The sequence below is a fragment of the Lithobates pipiens genome, unplaced genomic scaffold (genome assembly GCF_037356315.1).
Source record: "Lithobates pipiens isolate NorthernLeopardFrog02 unplaced genomic scaffold, aLitPip1_a1.2 Scaffold_3, whole genome shotgun sequence".
NCBI lineage: Eukaryota > Metazoa > Chordata > Amphibia > Anura > Ranidae > Lithobates > Lithobates pipiens.
Window position 1 is genome coordinate 266,521,738 of NW_027507790.1, and position 22,259 is coordinate 266,543,996.

General features: G+C 43.4%; 1 protein-coding gene across 1 annotated transcript in view; it reads left to right on the forward strand.

Annotated features, from left to right (window-relative positions):
• TPGS2 (tubulin polyglutamylase complex subunit 2) overlaps window positions 1-22,259 on the forward strand; it is a 60,867-nt gene that overhangs the window by 29,652 nt on the left and 8,956 nt on the right. Inside the window, exons 3-6 of the mRNA XM_077463115.1 lie at window positions 649-728; window positions 2,281-2,368; window positions 8,744-8,875; window positions 9,571-9,675. Of these exons, the coding sequence (XP_077319241.1) occupies window positions 649-728; window positions 2,281-2,368; window positions 8,744-8,875; window positions 9,571-9,675 (405 nt within the window). The remainder of the gene's footprint in view (window positions 1-648; window positions 729-2,280; window positions 2,369-8,743; window positions 8,876-9,570; window positions 9,676-22,259) is intronic.

A 22,259-nucleotide genomic window follows, 5' to 3' on the forward strand; every position in this document is an offset into this window, starting at 1 on the left:
CCTACATTGTAAAGCGATCCGCAAACTGTTGGTGCTATATAACTCGTGTATTATTATAATAATATAATAATAATAAATGCATTCAGTTGCTGCCATGTGATTGGCTAATTATTACTATTATTATTATTCAGTTGCTGCCATGTGATTGGCTATTATTATTATTATTCTACCAGTTCCAACATTATTATTATTTTTATTATTATATATTATATCCCCCCTCTACATTTTAAAGTGATGCGTAAACTGTTGGTGCTATATAACTCGTGTATAATAATAATAATAATAAATGCATTCAGTTGCTGCCATGTGATTGGCTAATTATTATTATTTTTATTATACCCGTTCCAACATTATTATTATATATATATATATATATATATACTATATTATATCCCCCCTCTACATTGTAAAGCGCTGCGTGAACTGTTGGTTCTATATAACTTGTGTGTTATAATAATAATAATAATAATAATAAATGCATTCAGTTGCTGCCATGTGATTGGCTAATTAGCAGTTAGTGTTAGCAAGCAATTGAACAGGTGAACCTACATACTGTATTGCCTTTGGATTGTCAGGTCATTGTATGTGTGTTGCGATAGGAAGCAGTGACCGATCTTGAATCATTTTCTATGTTTCCGTATTTTGTAGAGTCGTCTCCCGGAGTGACTGAGGTGAAGTTTGAGGCCATTCCTCCTGCTGAACGTCAGACGATCGTCTCCTGGGAGCAGGTATATACAATGTTGTATTCCAGCGGCTCACCTCTGGGGATCGCGGCTTTAATATTGTTCCCAGTGATGAGTTTACTAATAAATAAACTGAAGCCTCGTACACACGATCGGATTTTCTAATGGGAAAATGTTTGCTGTCAGGCTGTTGGCGGAAAATCGAACCGTGTGTATGCTTCATCGGACAATTGTTGACGGATTTTCCGCAGACAAATGTTGGATGGCAGGTTTTTAAATTTTCCGCAGACAAATGTGTGTTGTCGGATTTTCCGAGCGTATGTACACAAGTCCGTCAGACAAAAGTCCAAGGTACAAACACGCATGCTCAGAAGCAAGGATGAGACGCAAGCGGTCGGTCTTGTAAACCAGCGTTCGTAATGGAGAATTCACATTCGTGACACGGAAAATTATGAAATCTGGAAATGCAGCGCACAATTCTCTTCTTCTTTAATGGGATAATAATGAAGCTGCTTTGCTGGTGATACTGATGGAGTTATTGGAAATTAATTTTCAAAGGTTTTTTATTTTCTAGTGATATCAAGAATAATATTATTATTATTTTTTGGGCAAGTTACCACAACACCATTATCCCCTTTTAAGATCAAAGATACAACTATGTTGGTGTCTCTTGTCAATTTTACATTGTATTTTTTTTTAAATGTAACTGCCTACTCCCAAACTGTCATTTGAAGTAAAACACATAGCCAAGTATTATTCTACACAATATTTTTATTGTGCATTAAAAAAAGAAAACAAATAAAATTAGGCATGATATCTGCCAATAGAACTTAACCAAAAAGTGCATTCTATGCATCCAAAAATATAGAAAAATATACCAAATCAAATCATTATTATTCAACCAAAAAATAAAATAAAAGCCTCATGCATGTGTCCTGCGTCTTAATATAGGGGATGAGCAATCTCAAGAGTTGGTGAAAGCAGGGGTCCGTCACCCGGAGATAATTCCGAAAAACATCTGGATTATTCTCCTGGAGCTCCCGCAGCAAAGGCATATGACCTAATTGGTCACGATTAATAAATCGTGAAAAATAATGTCAAAGCAATAACTCCAAGGACAACTTCATGCTCCCAACTTTGTGGGAACAGTTTGGGGATGGCCCCTTCCTGTTCCAACATAACTGCACACCAGTGCAGAAAGCATGGATGAGCGAGTTTGGGGTGAAGGGACTTGACTGGCCCGCACAGAGTCCTGACCTCAACCCCATAGAACACCTTTGGGATGAATTAGAGCAGAGAATGCGAGCCAGGCCTTCACATCCAACATCACAAATGAGCTGGAAGAATGGTCAAACATTCCCATAGACACACTCCTAAACCTTGTGGACGGCCTTCCGAGAAGAGTTGAAGCTGTTATAGCCGCAAAGGGGGTGGGCCAACAATATTGAAATCTACAGACTAAGACCGGGATGCCATTAAAGTTCATGTTAATGTAAAGGCAGGTGTCCCAATACTTTTGGTAATATAGTGTAGTTTGACAAGAGCATATAGTCTGGAGTTCCGCTTTAACAACTTCTGTTTTTGTTGCAATATACAGAAACGCAAATGTACATTACCGGAAGATTTGAAGAACTTTTATTTAATGACCGATGGCTTCCTGATGACCTGGTCTGTGAAACTGGATGGTAAGTTTACTTTTTCATGTGTTTATGTTCCAGCTGCCCTCTGTCACTTCCTCTCCGTATTCTAATATGCACCGCATACTAGTACATTATGACGGGCTTACCTGCACACAGAGCCCTCCAGCACAGAGCTGTCACAGCTCCCCGGTGCTTCCATTGGCACCCGGACTTCCTTTTCAGGGTCTGTGGGCTCCAGCTGTATGAATGGTCGGGGCAGCGATGATGTCACTCCTTCACATGTGCTCGGGAGCCCCAGCGCGGAGCTCTGAAGGTATGGTATGGGTATGCTGTCCCTTCAGAGCGCACGCCCGGTGACGTCACCGGCTTTATCCCGTGTCTATATCTCCTAAACGGCCGGCGGTCAGCTACAAAGATAAAAGTGGTCTCTGTGGCGGATTCGCCGCGAGATCACTTTTTTTAATGCACCCCGTCCCGCCGAGCTTGCGTGCAGAAGCTAACGCATACATGAGTAGTCCCCGCATATGAAACCACACATGCGAGGTATCGCTGTGATCGGTAGAGCGAGAGCAATAATTCTAGCCCTAGAACTCCTCTGTAACAGTTGCAAAACATGCAACTGGTAGAATTTTTTTAAATGTCACCTATGGAGATTTCTAAGGATAAAAGTTTGTCGCCATTCCACGAGCGGGTGCAATTTTGAAGCGTGACATGTTGGGTATCAATTTACTCAGCGTAACATTAGCTTTCACAATGTAAAACAAAATTGGGATAACTTTACTGTCTTCATTTTTAATTCAAAAAAGTGTATTTTTTCCCAAAAAAAGTGCGCTTGTAAGACCGCTGCGCAAATAGGGTGTGACAGAAAGAAAGTATTGCAACCACCGCCATTTTATTCTCTAGGGTGTTAGAAAAAAAGAATGTATAGTGTTTGGGGGTTCTAAGTAATTTTCTAGCAAAAAAAATGTTTTTAGCTTGTAAACACTGTGTCTGAAAAAGAGGCCTGGTCTTTAAGTGGTTAAGAGATATTCACTGGACCTACAGGTAAGTCTTATTATAGGCTTACCTGTAGGTACCAGTTAAAAAGAGTACTTTACTTCCACTTTAATGAGCAGTTTCCGGCACATTCTTTTAGGCTGGATTCACACCTATGGCAGTTTTAGTGCTTTTTGCATTTTGCAGATTTGCACTACAGTCCATTTAACATGGTTTCCTATGGAACACATTCTGTGGTGCAAATCTGCAAAATGCAAAAAGCACAAAAAATACATTAGGTGTGAATCCAGCCTTAGTGGCCTTCTATTGTTATATAGTTTACATAGTAGGTGAGGTCAAAAAAAGACACAAGTCCATCAAGTCCAACCTATGTGTGTGATTATATGTCAGTATTACATTGTATATCCCTGTATGTTGCGGTCGTTCAGGTGCTAATAGTTTCTTGAAACTATCGATGCCCCCGCTGAGACCACCAACTGTGGAAGGGAATTCCACATCTTTGCCGCTCTTACAGTAAAGAACCCTCTACATAGTTTAAGGTTAAGATGAATGTCATAAAATGCAAATAATATGTACTGTATATTTAACCACGTGCCGCCCGCCCTTTAGGCGAATGACAGCTGCAAAGTGGTTTCAAAATCCTAACTGGGCGTCATATGACGTGATCAGGATTTTGAGCCGATGCGCGCCCCTGGGGGCGCGCATTGCGGCGATCGTTGTTGCAGTGTGTCAGTCTGACCCCCTGCAACTACGATCTCGGTAAAGAGTCTCCGACGGAGACTCTTTACCACATGATCAACCGTGTCCAATCACGGATGATCACAGTGTAAATAGGAAGAGCCGTTGATGGGCTTTTCCTCACTCGCGTCTGTCAGACACGAGTGGAGGAGAGCCGAACGGCTGCTCCTTTGACAGGGGGGGGTCTGTGCTGATCGATTATCAGCGCAGCCCCCCTCCCCCCCCCCCCCCCCCCCCCCGAAGATGCTCACACTGGTCCTCCAGGGATGCCACTAGACCACCAGGGATGCCCAGCACCAGGTATGCCACCCTAGACCACCAGGGATGCCAGTCAGTGCCCACAATGGATGCCAATCAGTGCCCACAATGGGCATCATTGATTGGCATGCATTATTGTTTGGCACTGATTGGCATCCATCAGTACAAAACAATACAATGCGCCTATCAATGCCCATCCGTGCCGCCTATCAGTGCCCATCCGTGCCGCCTATCAGTGCCCATCCATGACCATCTGTGCCGCCTATCCATGCCCATCTATGCTGCCTATCCATGCCCATTCATGCCGCCTATCCATGCCAATCAGTGCCAATTTGTGCCACCTATCAGTGTCCATCCATGTAGCCCATCAGTGTCGCCCATCAGTGCTGCCTATCAGTGCCACATATCAATGCCACCTCATCAGTGCCACTTCATTGGTGCCACCTCATCAGTGCCCATCAGTGCCGCCTTATCAGTGCCTGTCAGTGCAGCCCCATCAGTGAAGGAGAAAACGTACTTATTTACAAAGTTTTGAAACTGAAACAAAAAAAAAACTTTTTTTTTTTTCAAAATTTTTGGTCTTTTTTTTATTTGTTTAGCAAAAAATAAAAACCGTAGAGGTGATCAAATACCACCAAAAGAAAGCTCTAGTTGTGGGAAAAAAATGAAAAAATTTCATTTGGGTACAGTGTAGCATGACCGCTCAATTGTCATTCAAATTGCGACAGCGGTGAAAGCTCAAAATTGGTCTGGGCAGGAAGGTGTTTAAGTGCCTGGTATTGAGGTGTTTAAGTATGAAACCCGTATAACAAAGATTATTTACACACATTCCAGGGGAAGGAAACTTTTGATCAGAGCTATTTGAATGGCTTAATATGATCACTATCCTTAAACAAGTCCATACCGGGCTCATATATATATATATATATATATATATATATATATATATATATATATATATATATATATATATATATATATATATATATATATATATATATATATATATATATATATATATATATATATATATATATATATTATAGAAAATTACTCAGAACCCCCAAACATTATAATATAATAATTTAAAGCGTCGCCTATGGAGATTTTTAAGTACTGAAGTTTGGTGTCATTCCATGATTGTGCGCAATTTTAAAGCGTTTTGTTATTTTTTAAATCATGAAACAGTTTTTCTTCCAAAAAAAAAAACTTGTTTAAAAAATTGTTGTGCAAATACCGTGCAAGATAAAAAGTTGCAATGACCGCCATTTTATTCCCTAGGGTGTCTGCTGAAAAAAATATATATATATATATATATATATATATATATATATATATATATATATATATATATATATATATATATATATATATATATATATATATATATATACACAGTTACAGAGGAGGTCTAGAGCTAGAATTGTTGCTCGCGCTCTAACACATGCACCGATACCTCACATTTGTGGCTTGAACAGCATTTACTGTACATGTGGCAGGGACTGACATGTGTGTTCGCTATTTTGCGCAAGCTACAGGGGAGTTTTAAATTTATATATTTTTTTATATTATTTATTTTACTTACATTTTTCATTTTTACTTTCTTTTACAGCATTTTTTTATTTTTGATCACTTTTATTCCTATTACAAGGAATGTAAACATCCCTTGTAATAGGAATCATTTGTGACAGGTCCTCTTTATGGAGAGATGTTGAGTCAATAAGACCTCACATCTCTCCTCCAGGCTGGAAAGCATGAGATTGAGAAAAAAAATCCACGATCTCATGCTTACCAGCTGCGACCATGGCCCGGGCCTCATAACGTCGTGCCCGGGCCTCCAACGGTCATAGAGATGGAAATTTCTATGCTCGTCATCCGACGGCGGGCAATTCTTTCTCCGGGTCCCCGATGGCACTGGATGGTCGGCAGGAGGGGGGGGGGTGTCCCTTCCTGTCGTCTGTAAGAACGATCAAGCAGCGAAACTGCCGCTATGATCATTCTTATGATGCACAGAATCGCCGGCTGAAAACAAGGGTATCTGAATGATGCCGGTAGCTGCAGGCATCATTCAGATATTTCCCACTGAAAGTCCAGGACGTCATATGACGTTCTTGGGCGGGAAGTGGTTAAAGAGGAGCTGCAGTCTGCTCACATAATTTGTAATAAAAACATCTTTGCCATTCTGAAGCTTCCCTCCAACCACTTTGCATATTATTTTATATATACTGTGATTCTGTCCTTGCCAAATACGCTGCAGAAATCTCCCGCCACTGAGTCTGGCTGCAGCCATTTTAACTGTGGGCAGCTGAAGCTGCTGCCTGTTCACTTCTGGATTTTCACAGACGCACCTCCAGCTCTGCAACTCTCATTGGCCCTCTTATGAATCATCCCCCCTCCCTTCCTGGCAACCTCTCAGGAGAGTGAGAGAGAGAGATGTGTATGATGTCATAAGCCCAGGCCAATGACCAGACAGGAAACAGGAAGTGGGCTGTATAAGGGATTTACTGGCAGAAAAAAAAATTGTTTTACTATCCAAAGTTAAAACAACCACAAGGGGAGAAGATTTAATAGATGGAAAGATGTAAAAATTACTGAAGAGCCGCAAATAAAAGACAATGTCAATGCCAACATTTCGCTAATTTATGCCAGAGGATGCAAACTTTTGAGCACAACTGTAAAAATATTCTGCTGGTAGGACAACCATTGTACTGACTTATTTATTTTCCTTACATAGGCAGCTGCAATTGAACCCCTTCAATACCGGAGCACTTTCACCCCCTTCCTGCCCAGGCCAATTTTCAGCTTTCAGCGCTGTAACACTTTGAATTTCAGTTGCACGGTCGTACAACACTGTACCCAAATAACATTTTGATACATTTTTTCCACACAAATAGAGCTTTTTTTGCTGGTATTTGATCACCTCTGCGGTTTTTATTTTTTACTCTCTAAACAAAAAAAGAGCGACATTTTTGCAAAAAAAAAAAAAATAATTTCTTTTACTTTTTGCTATAATACATATCCCAAATTTATTTTTGAAAAAAAAATGTTTTATCCTCGGTTTAGGCAGATAAGTCTTCTTTTTACATATTTTTGGTAAATAAAATCACGATAAGTGTATATTGATTGGTTTGCGCAAAAGTTATAGCGTCTACAAAATAGGGGATAGATTTTATGGCATTTTTATTATTATTTTTTGCTAGTAATGGTGGTGATCTGTGATTTTTTTGTCGTGACTGCGACATTGCGGCAGACAGATCGGACACTTTTTACACACTTTTTTTGAAACCAGTGACATTTATACAGCGATCAGTGCTATAAATGGCCAGTGATTATTGTATAAATGTCACTGGCAGGAAAGGGCTTATCACTAGGAGGCGATCAAGGGGGTTGAATGTGTTCCCTGACTGTGTGTTCTAACTGTGATGGGGGGGGGGGGGGGATTGACTAGGGGAGGAGACCGATCGGTGTTCCTATATACTAGGAACACACGATCTGTCTCCTCTCCCCTGACAGGACGTGGATCTGACACACACGTTCCTGCTCGATCACGTGAGCCCGGTCGGCACGCGCATTGGCTCCTTGATGACGCGGTGGGCGTGCGCCCCCTATGCCGCTGGGAAACCAAGGACATCATATGACGCCCACCCTAAAGGACAGAGTGTTCCTGCGGATGTCATATGACAATGGCCCGGTATGAAAGTGGTTAAAGGGTAACTCCACTGGGGGGGGGGGGGGAAATAGCAAATAAAAAAAAATAATATAGCACATAAAATTATTGTAATTTAACGTTATTCAAAATTACCTTTCCTTTTTCAATCTGCAGCCACTGTAATTTTCTGAGAATACATTGCAATATGTCTACCTGGAGTTGTTCTGTACACAGAGTGTGTACTGACCACCCCCCAGAAACATCATTTCCTACTTGTGTGATTGGCTGACCAATTTCCCCAGAAGTCGGTTTAAGATACAAGTCAGATTTCAGGCATCCCCTGCAACAAAAATGTAATTTTTGGAGAGATACTTTCAATAGGAACACATCTAAAGGGATGCAGGCCCAGCAGATTTCCTCATTAGTGCTCTGCAGCTGCACACCTGACAGTTAATTATGAAACCGCTCCCATTAGACCCACTCAGTCCAGAGGCACAGACAAACACAAAAGGTAGAAATCTGCAACAAAGGTTGTTATAATCCTTGCAATGTACAGAGATCACCCAGAGGGGAATGTTTTTTTGTTTTTGTTTTTTTTCTCAACAAAAGTGGAGTTGCGCTTTAAGTGAGAAATGTAAAGGGATACTCAGGACTGGGATATAGAGGATTGGTGGTAGTAGTCCTATTGGAAGGGCTGTAATTGGAGTGGGAAACAAGACTCAGGTAAGTGAGCCTGATTTTACATTTGGAATAAAGAGATCTTCTTCTTTTGCTTACAGAACGTCCCATCCAGGTGGGCTCTATGGTCATTAACAGCATTTCCAATCTGACCCGACTGAGATCGGCCTCAGTCCATTCCTTGCCTAACGCACCGACCTTAGATGATCTGGATGACGGCTCAGACGAGGAAGGTATTTATAACAGACAATAAATAAAACTGTACAGCAGCGATTTGCGGGCGGTTTTAACCCTTTTTTGGCCGATAGCGGGGGTTAAAACCGCCCCCGCTAGCGGCCGAATACCGCCGCTAAAATGATGGTAAAGCAGCTCTAAAAATAACGCTGCTTTGCCGCCAACGTCCGCACCGCCCCGGTGGGAAAGGGGCCTTACAAAAATCCTTAGATAAGCATGCAATAAGTATAACGCTTCCTGGGTAGTGACGTCCCGCGTGTTACACCCCCACGTGATTGGGCTTCCTCAGTAGGCGGGGAGCCCACACAACACCAGCCCTTAACTAATGTTCCAGCAGTCCCAAGGCTGTCAATTGAGACGCAGAGGCTACCCTAGGTGCGTTTGAGGCCGTGCATCCACACTTGCATGGCGGTCACATTGGGTGCAGCTTTTGTGTCTGTGCAGGCGATGCGTCGCAATAGACAACACTGGGACTGACAGCATAAGGATGCACACAACACTCTGTGCAACCTTGTGCCAATAAAACATGGCCCTGCATTGATGCACAGAATAAATTGCCCCGTGTGAATGAGGCCGCACATTTTCCTCCTTACTTCACATTTGTAGAATATATAATTTGTCAATTAAAAAAAAAAAAAAAAAAAAACTTGTGGGACTGTATACAATATAATAACCTTCATGTTTAATGTTTAAGGACATCCCGATCGGCCGCATTTTAATTCCAAGAACATCATATTTGAACTAGACCCGTGTAATGGGAATGGGAAGGTGTGCCTGGTCTACAAGACTTCCAAACCAGGTGTGTTGGTGAGAATAATATGTCATTCTTTTCTAATAAATGCACCGTTCTTGTTTTGGGAGAATCCGCAATTTAGTAATTAAAGTGTAACTAAAGGCAAAACTTTTATTTTTTTTTTTTTTTTTAGTTCTGGATAGAGTAGAGGGATTAGAACAACTGTCAGTTTTTACTGCTGTCTGTGTCCCTCATTAGGGAGGTTCACCCTCTCCATTTGTCCTGTTTACCATCATTGAACGTGAAAGTACAAGAAAATCACAAATTTTGAGTCCCCAGAAAAGTATAAGAGGGGAAATCTTCCAATGGGGACACTAGTTCTGGTGACCTTGGGGGGGGGGGGGGGTGTCCCCAAGAGGTTTCCTTAAGGCTGGGTTCACACTGCTGCGGGGGGAGATCCGGATGTGATTCGCACCGCAAATCACATCCGATCTCCGTAGCGATGCGAGTACAGCCATACAGATAGTATGGCTGAATTCGCATCGCTCCCGCAGCAAACTCGCACGGGACCCTTTTTTTGGTCCGCAACAGAATCGGATCGCATGGGGGTTCACACCATGCGATCCGATTCCTGTGCGAGTCGGCAGATCGCACTGCGATATGCGGACGGATCTGGGGGTGTCATTAACATTTCATTGACACTCCCAGCCGTCCGCATAGGGCAGTGTGAACTGCCGGCGGGAGTAATGTGATGCGGGAAAACGCCGCGGATTCGCGGCATTCCCGCATCGCAGCGGTGTGAACCCGGCCTAAAGAGGAACTGAGGTCTGCTCACATAAATTGTAATAAATAAATCTTTGCCATTCTGAAGCTTCCCTCCAACCACTTTGCATATTATTTTATATATACTGTGATTCTGTACTTGTCAAATATGCTGCAGAAATCTCCCTCCACTGAGTCTGGCTGCAGCCATTTTAACTGTGGGCAGCTGAAGCTGCTGCCTGTTCACTTCCTGGAATTAAACAGACACACAGAGGCAAAGCCACAACTCTGCAGCTCTTATTGGCCCTCTTATGACTCATCCCCCCTCTCTTCCTGACAAACTCTCATGAAAGTGAGAGAGAGAGCTGTGTATGATGTCATAAGCCTAGGCCAATGACCAGACAGGAAACAGGAAGTGGGCTGTATAAGGTATTTGCTGGCAGAAAAAAAAGATGTTTTACTATCCAAAGTTAAAACAACAACAAGGGCAGAAGATTTAACCACTTGACCACTGGGCACTTAAACACCCTTAATAACCAGACCAATTTTCAGCTTTCGGTGCTCTCGCATTTTGAATGACAATTACTCAGTCATGCAACACTGGACCTATATGAAATTTTTGTCCTTTTTTTCACACAAATAGAGCTTTCTTTTGGTAGTATTTAATCACCGCTGGGTTTTTTATTTTTTGTGCTATAAAGGAAAAAATACCGAAAATTCTGTAAAAAAATGAATTTTTCTTTGTTTCTGTTAGAAAATTTAGCAGATTAGTAATTTTTTCTTCATAAATTTTGGCCAAAATTTATACCACTACATATCTTTGGTAAAAATAAGTACAAATTGGTGGATATTATTTGGTCTTTGTGAAAGTTATAGAGTCCACAAGCTATGGTGCCAATATCTGAAAATTGATCACACCTGAAGTACTGACGGCCTATTTCAATTCTTGAGACCCTAACATGCCAGAAAAGTACAAATACCCCCCAAATTACCCCTTTTTGGAAAGAAGACAGTCCAAGGTATTTAGTAAGAGGCATGATGAGTTTTTTGAAGTTGTAATTTTTTCCCACAATTCTTTGCAAAATCAAGATTTTTTTTACTTTTTTTTTTTTTTTTCACAAAATTGTCATATTATCAGGTTATTTCTCACACACAGCATATGCATACCACAAATTACACCCCAAAACACATTCTGCTATTACTCCCGAGTATGGCGATACCACATGTGTGAGACTTTTACACAGTGTGGCCACATACAGAGGCCCAACATGCAGGGAGCGCCATCAGGTGTTCTGGAGCACCCAGGACAATTCTGACATTTCTCTCCTACATGTAAAAATCATCATTTATTTGCTAGAAAATTACATAGAACTCCAAAACATTATATATGTTTTTTTAGCAAACACCCTGGAGAATACAATGGTGGTCTTTGCAACTTTTTATCTCGCACGGTATTTGCGCAGTAATTTTTCGAATGCTTTTTTTTGGAAAAAAAAACAGTTTTGGGCTTAAAAAAACAGTAAAGTTAGCCCAATTTTTCCATAATGTGAAAGATGAAGTTACGCTGAGTAAAGAGATACCCAATATGTCACTCTTCAAAATTGCACACGCTCGTGGAATGGCGCCAAACTTCGCTACTTAAAAATCCCCATAGGCGACAATTTAATTTTTTTTTTTACTGGTTATATGTTTTGAGTTACAGAGGAGGTCTAGGGCTAGAATTATTGCTCTCGCTCTAACGTTCGCAGCGATACCTCACATGTGTGGTTTGAACACCGTTTTCATATGTGGGCGGGACTTACGTATGCGTTCGCTTCTGCATGCGAGCACATGGGGACAGGGGCGCTTTAAAAAAAAAACATTTTTTTTATTGTTCATTTTACTTTATTTATTTTAGTTTGACATTTTTTTCCCCAAAAATAATTTTTTTGATCACTTTTATTCCTATTACAAGGAATGTAAACATCCCTTGTAATAGGAATATGGCATGACAGGTCCTCTTTACAGTGAGATGTGGGGTCAATAAGACCCCACATCTCACCTCTAAGCTGGGAAGCCTGAAAAAAAAAAAAAAAAAAAGATTCTGTCTTTGATCGTATTAGCGATTCGATAGAAGCACCGGAGGGCGGCGGGAGGGGGGGGGGGGATGTCTATGGCTGGGTATTGCAGGGTATCACCGACTATGGCTGGGTATCTCAGAGTATGGCGTTGCAGAGTATTGCATTGCAGGGTATTGGCGGGTGTTGCAGAGCATTGCAGAGTGTTGCAGGGTATTGGCGAGTGTTGCAGAGCATTGCAGAGTGTTGCAGGGTATTGGCGGGTGTTGCAGGGTATTGCAGAGTGTTGCAGGGTATTGCAAAGCGTTGCAGAGTGTTGCAGGGTATTGCAGAGTGTTGCAGGGTATTGCAGAGTGTTGCAGGGTATTGCAGAGTGTTGCAGGGTATTGCAGAGTGTTGCAGGGTATTGCAGAGTGTTGCAGGGTATTGCAGAGTGTTGCAGGGCATTGCGGAGTGTTGCAGGGCATTGCGGAGTGTTGCAGGGCATTGCGGAGTGTTGCAGGGCATTGCGGAGTGTTGCAGGGCGTTGCAGGGTATTGCAGAGTGTTGCAGGGTGTTGCAAGGTGTTGCAGGGTGTTGCAAGGTGTTGCAGAGTGTTGCAGGGTATTGCAGAGTGTTGCAGGGTATTGCGGAGTGTTGCAAGGTGTTGCGGAGTGTTGCAGGGTATTGCGGAGTGTTGCAGGGTATTGCGGAGTGTTGCAGGGTATTGCGGAGTGTTGCAGGGTATTGCGGGGTGTTGCGGAGTGTTGCAGGGTATTGCGGAGTGTTGCAGGGTGTTGCGGAGTGTTGCGGGGTGTTGCGGAGTGTTGCAGGGTATTGCGGAGTGTTGCAGGGTGTTGCGGAGTGTTGCAGGGTGTTGCGGAGTGTTGCAAGGTGTTGCGGAGTGTTGCAGGGTATTGCGGAGTGTTGCAGGGTATTGCGGAGTGTTGCAGGGTATTGCGGAGTGTTGCAGGGTATTGCGGAGCGTTGCAAGGTGTTGCGGAGCGTTGCAAGGTGTTGCGGAGCGTTGCAAGGTGTTGCGGAGCGTTGCAGGGTATTGCGGAGCGTTGCAGGGCATTGCAGAGCGTTGCAGGGCATTGCAGAGCGTTGCAGGGCATTGCAGAGCGTTGCAGGGCAATGCAGAGCGTTGCAGGGCAATGCAGAGCGTTGCAGGGCAATGCAGAGTGTTGCAGGGTATTGCAGAGTAATGGGGGTATTGCAGAGTAATGCAGAGTAATGGGGGTATTGCAGAGTAATGCAGAGTAATGGCAGGGTATTGCAGAGTAATGCAGAGTAATGGCAGGGTATTGCAGAGTAATGCAGAGTAATGGCAGGGTATTGCAGAGTGTTGGCAGGGAATTGAGGGGTTAATTTTCGGTGCGCAGCGATGTGGGCACTGCAGATGCAGCCCACATCGCTGCTGACACCGATCTCTTCCCCCTCCGCTGTACCGATCGGTACAGAGAGGGGGAGGGAGGAACCGGCGTCATAACATGACGCCGGTTTGTTTACAAGTGATCACTCCGTCATTTGACGGAGCGATCACGTGGTAAACGGCCGCGCTGAGCGGCCGTTTACCGTGATTCGTGATGCGCCGGGTCCTGTGGACCCGGCGGTCACGGATGCTCTCGAGTGCGCGCCCCAGGGGGCGCGCGAGAGCAGAATTCTGGGAGGCCGTTAATTAACGGCCTCTCAGAGTTAAACAACCGCCCTGAAGCCGTTAATCGGCAATGGGCGGTTGTTAAGTGGTTAATAGATGGAAAGATGAAAAAAATGACTGAAGTTCCTCTTTAATTTGCAGGGATTTCCTCTCACTTCCTGTTTTGGCTATGGAACAGGAAGTGAAGGTAAAACTCCCCAATGGGACACAGAGGGCAAAATAAACCTTTACAGAGGTTATAACCTTTCCTTACTATATCCAAAATGGGAAAAAAAAAGTTTTGCCCATAGTTCTACTTTTAAACGTTTTGCCTTCTTCATTTCACTTGCTGCAGGGTGAGGTGTTGTGCAGACATTGGGATCTGAAGTTTAATCTGCTTAAATTTTACCTTCTCTGGTCTTCCCTCCCCTCTCATCAACCTGCTAATTAATTATTAAAACCTCTGTTATCATTAACCTCTTCCCGCCCACCGGTCATCAGATGACAGCTGGGTGGACGTCATATGACGGCCCTCCAGAACGACCACTCTTGCGCGCCTGGGAGGGGCGGCGATCGGTGGTATGTCAGTCTGACACACTGCTACACCGACCTCGGAGGCTCTTTACCACGTGATCAGCGTGTCCAATCACGGCTGATCAGGATGTAAACAGGAAGAGCCGTTGATCAGCTCTTCCTCACTCGCGTCGGCTGCTCTCCTGACAGTGGGGGTCTGTGCTGATTGTTTAGCAGTGCAGACCCCCCCCCCCTGAATGCCCACCCAGGATCACCAGGATGCCGCCAGGCCCACCAGGGATTGCCACCCCACTGGACCACCAGGGAAATGCCATTTAGTGCCCAGGCAGCTGCCAATCAGTGCTCATCCTCAATGCCTGCCAGTGCCATCAGTGATACCTATAAGTGCCACGTATCAGTGGCCATCAGTGCTCAGCAGTGCCGTCTATCGGTGCCACCCATAAGTGCCCATCAGTGTCACCTGTCAGTGCCACCCATGACTTCCCATCAGTGCCACCTACCAGTGCTCATCAGTGCCACCTCATCGGTGCCTCCTTATCAGAAGACGTTAAAGTGGTTCTAAAGCAGTGGTCGTCAACTTGCAAGGTAATGAGAGCCTCACATGTGGTGGCCCCCGAATGTCTCCAAAGGGCCTCATATAATATTTATTACAGGTAAAGTGACAGAAAGTGTCGTGGACTAAAGACTTCCTAGTGGAAATGGTCAGAGAGCGTTCTATTGGTGTGCTTGGAAATGCAAGTCATGCTTTAGGAGACTGTCAGAGACTAGGGATTTTATAGACCAATGCTCCATCTCCCGACTTCTGGTACCAAGCACCACACTTCAAACACCAAAGGGCCACAGGTTGGGCACCAAGGTTCTAAAGGCATAAGGGTTTTTTCCTTCATGCATTTGCTGCATTCATTTACTAAACCCAGGAGCCTGCATTCACTATATCTGGTCTCCCCCAGTACTCAGAACATGGAAATGCAACTATTTTAGTAAATATAAACTGATAAATACCTTTTCTCATCAGCAATTAAAGCAGTTTTGTGACTTCTATCAGTGTCTAGCTAAAGCTTGTAGGAGGAGTTGTCATTCTACTCTGACTGTCCTATGAGGCTGCATGACCCCTGACTCTCTGTCTAGACAGTGCTGATTGGCCCTGTGCTGATCACATGCACTCAACCAGAAAAAAAAAAACTCTAGCAATACACCAAATTGAGCATGTGCAGCTTGTCCCTTAGTTCTCTACTATCAGGAAATATATTGGGGACTGTGGAAGAAGGGGAGGATTAGATTAGACAGGATCAACCAGCCTTTTTACACAATGCAAAGGATTAACCCCTTCGTTTCCACAGCATAGACAGACTGATTTTAATGTTGTGGGTTTAGTAACACTTTAAAGTGGTTGTACACCCTGCACAACCACTGGGGGTTGGAACCTAAGGGGTTAATCATTTGCATTGTGTAAAAAGGCTGTGAAGACGTGAAGATGGACGATCACTGCTAGGGGGGGACAGCGGTGACATCGCTGGCTCCTGTGTCAGGTAAGTGACACATAATGGGCTACTATGCGATACATAGTAGCCCATTATGCTTTACCCTTGCAGGGAAATCAAGAGGAAGTAAAACCCACCAGGGTTAACTTCCTCTTTAAGGTTAAAAACCTTCCATGATCAGCTCCTCCCAGCCCCCTTAAACCCCTTAAAGTGTTACTAAGTCAGTCTGGTAATCCTGCGCATTGTGTAAAAAGGTTATTTGATCCGGTATTCTCTGATCCTCCCCTTCTTCCACAGTCCCCAAATCATCTGCTGATAGTACAGTGTCTGGGGGGGCACTCTGCACATGCTCCCTTTGGTGTGTATTGCTAGAGAGTTTTTTTCTTTTCTTGGAAGCGTGCATGTGATCAGCGAAGGGCCAATCAGCACTGTCCTGACAGAGGTTCAGGGGTCCAGCAGCCTCATAGGACAGTCAGAGGGGAAAGACAACTCCTCCTACAAGCTTTAACCAGTGCTCAGCCAGACATTGATAGAAGTCACAAGACTGACGAGTAGCAGTTTATATTTAATAAAATAATTGCATTTCCATGTTCTGTGTACTGTGGGAGACCAGATATAGTGAATGCAGGGTCCTGGGTTTAGTAAGACTCTAAATACTTACCTGGCACCCCTTCCTCCCTAAATAATTACCTGCTTCCACTTTCGAGCCAGTGCTGTGCCCATTTGCAGCAGCACTGCTCTTTCTTCCTGTATTCACAGAATATAGACAGCATCGGGAGCCATTGGCTCCTGTTGCTGTCAATCAAATCCTGTGAGGAGGGCATGGGGGGAGTGGGGCCAAGACATACACAGTTTAGCTCGGGACTGCACCCATATGAGTGCCCGCTAGCAATAAGCTTGCTATGGGGGCAATCAGAGCAGACAGCACCAGCAAAGGACCCCAGAAGAGGAGGCTTGGGGCTGCTCTGTATTGCACAGAGCAGGTTGGTATAACATGCTTATTATTTTAATTAGAAAATAGCCCTTTACAACCGATTTGAGACATTGCCCGTCATCATGGGTGAAGATTTTACCAGGTGGATGTTAGAGCCGCTGAGGACGTGGCCTTTGGTCCCAGTGTTTTCCAGGAAGCTCTAATTGTTTAGAAGGATGGTACTTGGACCCCATGTTGGCGGAAGAGGACAAGAAGCAGGGATCACATGTAATGCAACCGGTCAGAGCTGGACTCTGCATACACAGAGCCCTGTCCAGTGATAACTGACAAGGTGTCTCCGATGGTGCTATACGGGTCCAGGGCAATGGATGACAGCAAGGGGATCGTGTCCCGGAAAGGTCCTATAAGACATTGCCTGCAATCATGGGTGAAGATGTTGGGGCCACTGATGACTAGGCCTTTGGTCGCAGTGTTCTATAGACTTCTGTGTAGATTTATTTTTTGCCTGTTGGTTGTTGCCATGTTTCCCGCCCCTCATGGGCATTGCTTTGGGACATCCCTCTGAGTAAGGAATAATAGCTTTGCTCTGTGATTCACAATAAAGAAAACTGAATTCTTGACTTGCCTGTAAAATCCATTTCCTGAAAGCAGATCACAGGAGATCCTTCCCCCTCTATGATGGGGCAAATGGCTAGACAAAAAACTGAGCTACGTCCTGTATGGGAGGTGTTCTATAGGAGAGGACTTCCCGATTTATTTATTTTTTTCAACCACCTGTAGGTGGCACATAGCCCTCTAAGTAAGGATCAGTAGAGCTGTACTGTGTCCTGTGATGTACTCCAAGAACTGGACTTTACAGGTACAGTGCCTTGAAAAATTATTCATACCCCTTGAAATTTTCCACATTTTGTCATGTTATAACCAAAAACATAAATTTATTTTATTGGGATTTTTTGTGATAGACCAACATAACGTGGCACATAATTGTGAAGTGGAAGGAAAATAATAAATGGTTTTCAATTTTTTTTTTTTTTACAAATAAATATGTGAAAAGTGTGGGGGGTGCATTCTTATGGTGCTCCCCAGAGTCAATACTTTTTAGAACCGCCTTTCACTGCAATTACAGCTGCAAGTCTTTTTGGGGATGTCTCTACCAGCTTTGCACATCTAGAGAGTGACTTTTCTGCCCATTCTTCTTTGCAAAATATCTCAAGCTCTGTCAGATTGGATGGAGAGCGTCTGTGATCAGCAATTTTCAAGTCTTGCCACAGATTCTCAATTGGATTTAGGTCTGGACTGTGACTGGGCCATTCTAACACATGAATATGCTTTGCTCTAAACCATTCCATTGTAGCTCTGGCTGTATGTTTCGGGTCGTTGTCCTGCTGGAAGGTGAACCTCCGCCCCAGTCTCAAGTCTTTTGCAGACTCTAACAGGTTTTTCTTATAAGATTGCCCTGTATTTGGCTCCATCCATCTTCCCTTCAACTCTGACCAGCTTCCCTGTCCCTGCTGAAGAAAAGCATCCCAACAACATAATGTTGCCACCACCATGTTTCACGGTGGGGATGGTGTGTTCAGGGTGATGTGCAGTGTTAGTTTTCCGCCATACATGGCGTTTTGCTTTTAGGCCAAAAAGTTAAATTTTGGTCTCATCTGACCAGAGCACCTTCCCCCACATGTTTGCTGTGTCCCCCACATGGCTTCTTGCAAACTGCAAACAGGACTTATTATGGCTTTCTTTCAACAATGTCTTTCTTCTTGTCACTCTTCCATAAAGGGCAGATTTGTGGAGAGCACGACTAATAGTTGTCCTGTGGGCAGATTCTCCCCCCTGAGCTGTGGATCTCTGCAGCTCCTCCAGAGTTACCATGGGCCTGTTGGCTGCTTCTCTGATGAATGCTCTCCTTGCCCGGCTTGTCCATTTAGGTGGACGGCCATGTCTTGGTAGGTTTGCAGTTGTTCCATACTCTTTCCATTTTCGAATGATGGATTGAACAGAGCTCCGTGAGATGTTCAAAGCTTGGGGTATTTTTTTTTTAGAACCTAACCCTGTTTTAAACTTCTCCACAACTTTATCCCTGACCTGTCTGGTGTGTTTTTTGGCCTTCAGGATGCTGTTTGTTCACTAAGGTTCTCTAACAAACCTCTGAGGATATCACAGATCAGCTGTATTTATACTGAGAGTAAATTACACACAGGAGGACTCTATTTACTTATTAGGTTACTTCTGAAGGCAATTGGTTCCACTAGATTTTAGTTCGGGGTATCAGAGTAAATGGGGCTGAATACAAATGCACGCCACAATTTTCAGACATTTATTTGATAAAAAATGTTGAAAACCATGTATCATTTTCCTTCCACTTCACAATTATGTGCCACTTTGTGTTAGTCTATCACATAAATTCCCAATAAAATACATTTACGTTTTTGGTTGAAACGTGACAAAGTGTGGAAAATTTCAAGGGGTATGAATACTTTTTCAAGACACTGTAAGTAGAAAATCCCTTATCTGACCACTGAAGTCCTGGAGAGATGCCACCAAACACAGAAAATGAAATCTCACTTTTGGGTGGCCTTTAAAACTATCCTGAACTTTTAATTATTTATTTGTTTTGTCTTTTTGGCTTGCAGAACTTTTCTCATAGGCTTCCTGACGCCAGAGTCATGTTTATTTCCATATGCTGTACGTTAAATTTATGGATCAGTATTTCTAAAGGTTATTGAATCTGATATGAAAGTAAGATTTATGCAGCCGGTGCCGGAGCCCGGGGTGTAAATCCAGATGTTTATACCGTTCTTATTGAACTACTATATATTGCTTCCAGAGAAATCCATATTACATCTTCAGCAGCGCTGTATATTCATTCTGATGGAGCCAAACTTACAGCCGGGCCCGGCACTGATAGTAATTACTGTGCGCCCAATAACTCAGATAATAGATGGTCCTCGGTGTGCCCCCGTCCTCCGCTCACCACTATGTCTATGAGATGAACGCAATCCGCCTGAACACCCAACCAGACAACAACACACAGGAGCTCTTCTATAAACCGGGGGGAAGAGACAGTGTCTGCCTTACCACTTACAAAGCAAAAATGGAAGCCGCTCAGATCATTTTATAGCTGGCTGTAGGGAAAGGTGAGTATAGACTGAGCAATATAACCATCCCCCAGCCACACAGCATCAAAAGCTGACCTCCGGCCTTCCCTTCAGCATTGCACAGTTGTACAGGATCCTCTCCTGGACTGAAATGGCTTCCTCTGATTTCACTGCATACTGTGAGCTTCTCACAATGTGCATTAGAAGCTGTAGCAAGATAGATGGAGCCCCCCCCTTAAAGTGATATTGAAGAGGAAGTAAACCCTGATGGGTTTACTTCCTCTTTGTCTCCCTGGAAAGGTAAAGCATAATAGGCTACTATGCATCACATAGTAGCCCATTATGTCTCATTTACCTGACACAGGAGCCAGCGATGTCACCGCTGTCCCCTGCAGCACAGAGCATCCATCTTCTTCCAGTTATCGCTGCTCCGGCCGCTCACAGCGCCAGAGCAACGATGACGTCACTCCCGCGCATACGCACGGGAGCTGCCACTAGCAGCATATCGCTGTTAGCAGCGGCATGCTCATTGCGCCTGCGCACAATGTCTCCTGTAGCACGGAGCGTCCATCTTCTTCCGGGTATGACGTCATCGCTGCTCCGGTGCTGTGAGTGGCCGGAGCAGCGATGACGTCATTCAGGCGCATGGGAGCCGCCACTAACGGCATATCGAAAAGCTGAGCATAGAGCTCAAAACATAAAGGAAAAGACTCAAAAAGAGAATTTCCTAATAGTTTAGTGGGAACAATAGGGACTATTACGGTATCATATAATAATCAAAAGAATAATCAATAAAATTCAATCATATTTTATTATGGATAAATACACACAAATAACGAGAAAAAGACATGTATACAACAAAAAATCTAAATAAACAGTATATACTCAATCCATTAGAAGGACAGAATAAATTCAGGGATAATTTGAAAGTTTCCCAACAAAAAGTTTTTTTTTGCAGGAGTGTAAAGTTGACGTATAAATCCGACTGGTTTCGCGGCACTGAAAACGCCGCTTCCTCAGGGAACGTCACTTACAAATCTAATGTATATAAAGAAAGTAATATGATTTTTCAATAGATACAATAATGTGAAAATTTATGACCATAAGTACATAAATAAAAATACAACCAAAAATAAACATATTCAAAAACATAGTAGTGCATACATGAAAATACAGCCAAAAATAATCATAATAGAAACGTCATGACTCACCCCTGGATCTCCCAACCCCTCAACAGCAGAACGACCAACTTCGAAACACCCAGAATTGGGGTGCCCCCCCTGGGAGCGGAATAGTGTGTAATAGGTATAGAGACTCTACACAACAGATGGAAGGACTACAATAAAAAAGTGATAGAATAGTCCATTTAGGGTAAAATATATAGAAGTATATTAAAGGCCATGGACTGGAGAATTTGGGGAGTTAGAAAAAATAGATATAGTCTATCACACCAGAAAAGACACCCAGTGGTCCATGGTCTATATAGCTAGGTGACAAAAATATTAAGAGCCAGGGAATGTAACTATTAAGCAGAACCTACCCCAACTTGGACAAAATTACTAAAGAATATACTGCATGGTATGAGACCCGACAGATCTTCAGCACAAGAGACCAACAAGTTCGGTAGTGGATTTGCTCTAAGCCGTTATATCGCTCATATCGCCGTTAGCAGCGGCATGCTCAGTGCGCCTGCGCGCCGCTGTCTACGGTGCATGCGCCGTAGACAGCGGTGCCTGTCTTTTTGTAAATATCTCCTAAACCGTGTAGGTTTAGGAGATATTTCTTGGACCTACAAGTAAGCCTTTAATCTAAGCTTACCTGTAGGTCAAAGTGGTCTGTAAGGGTTTACAATCACTTTAACCACTTCAATACCGGGCACTTTCGCACCTTCCTGCCCCAGGCCATTTTTCAGCTTTCAGCTCTGTCACTTTTTAAATGACAATTGCGCGGTCATGCTACACTGTACCCAGCCTACATTTTTATCATTATGTTCCCACAAATATAGATGTCTTTTGGTGGTATTTGATCACCTCTGGGGTTTTTATTTTTTGCTAAACAAATAAAAAAAGACAGAAAATTTTGAAGAAAAAAAACGTTTTTCTTTGTTTTTGTTATAACATTTTGTACATAAGTAAGCTTTACTGATGGACACGGACCAGGCAGCAC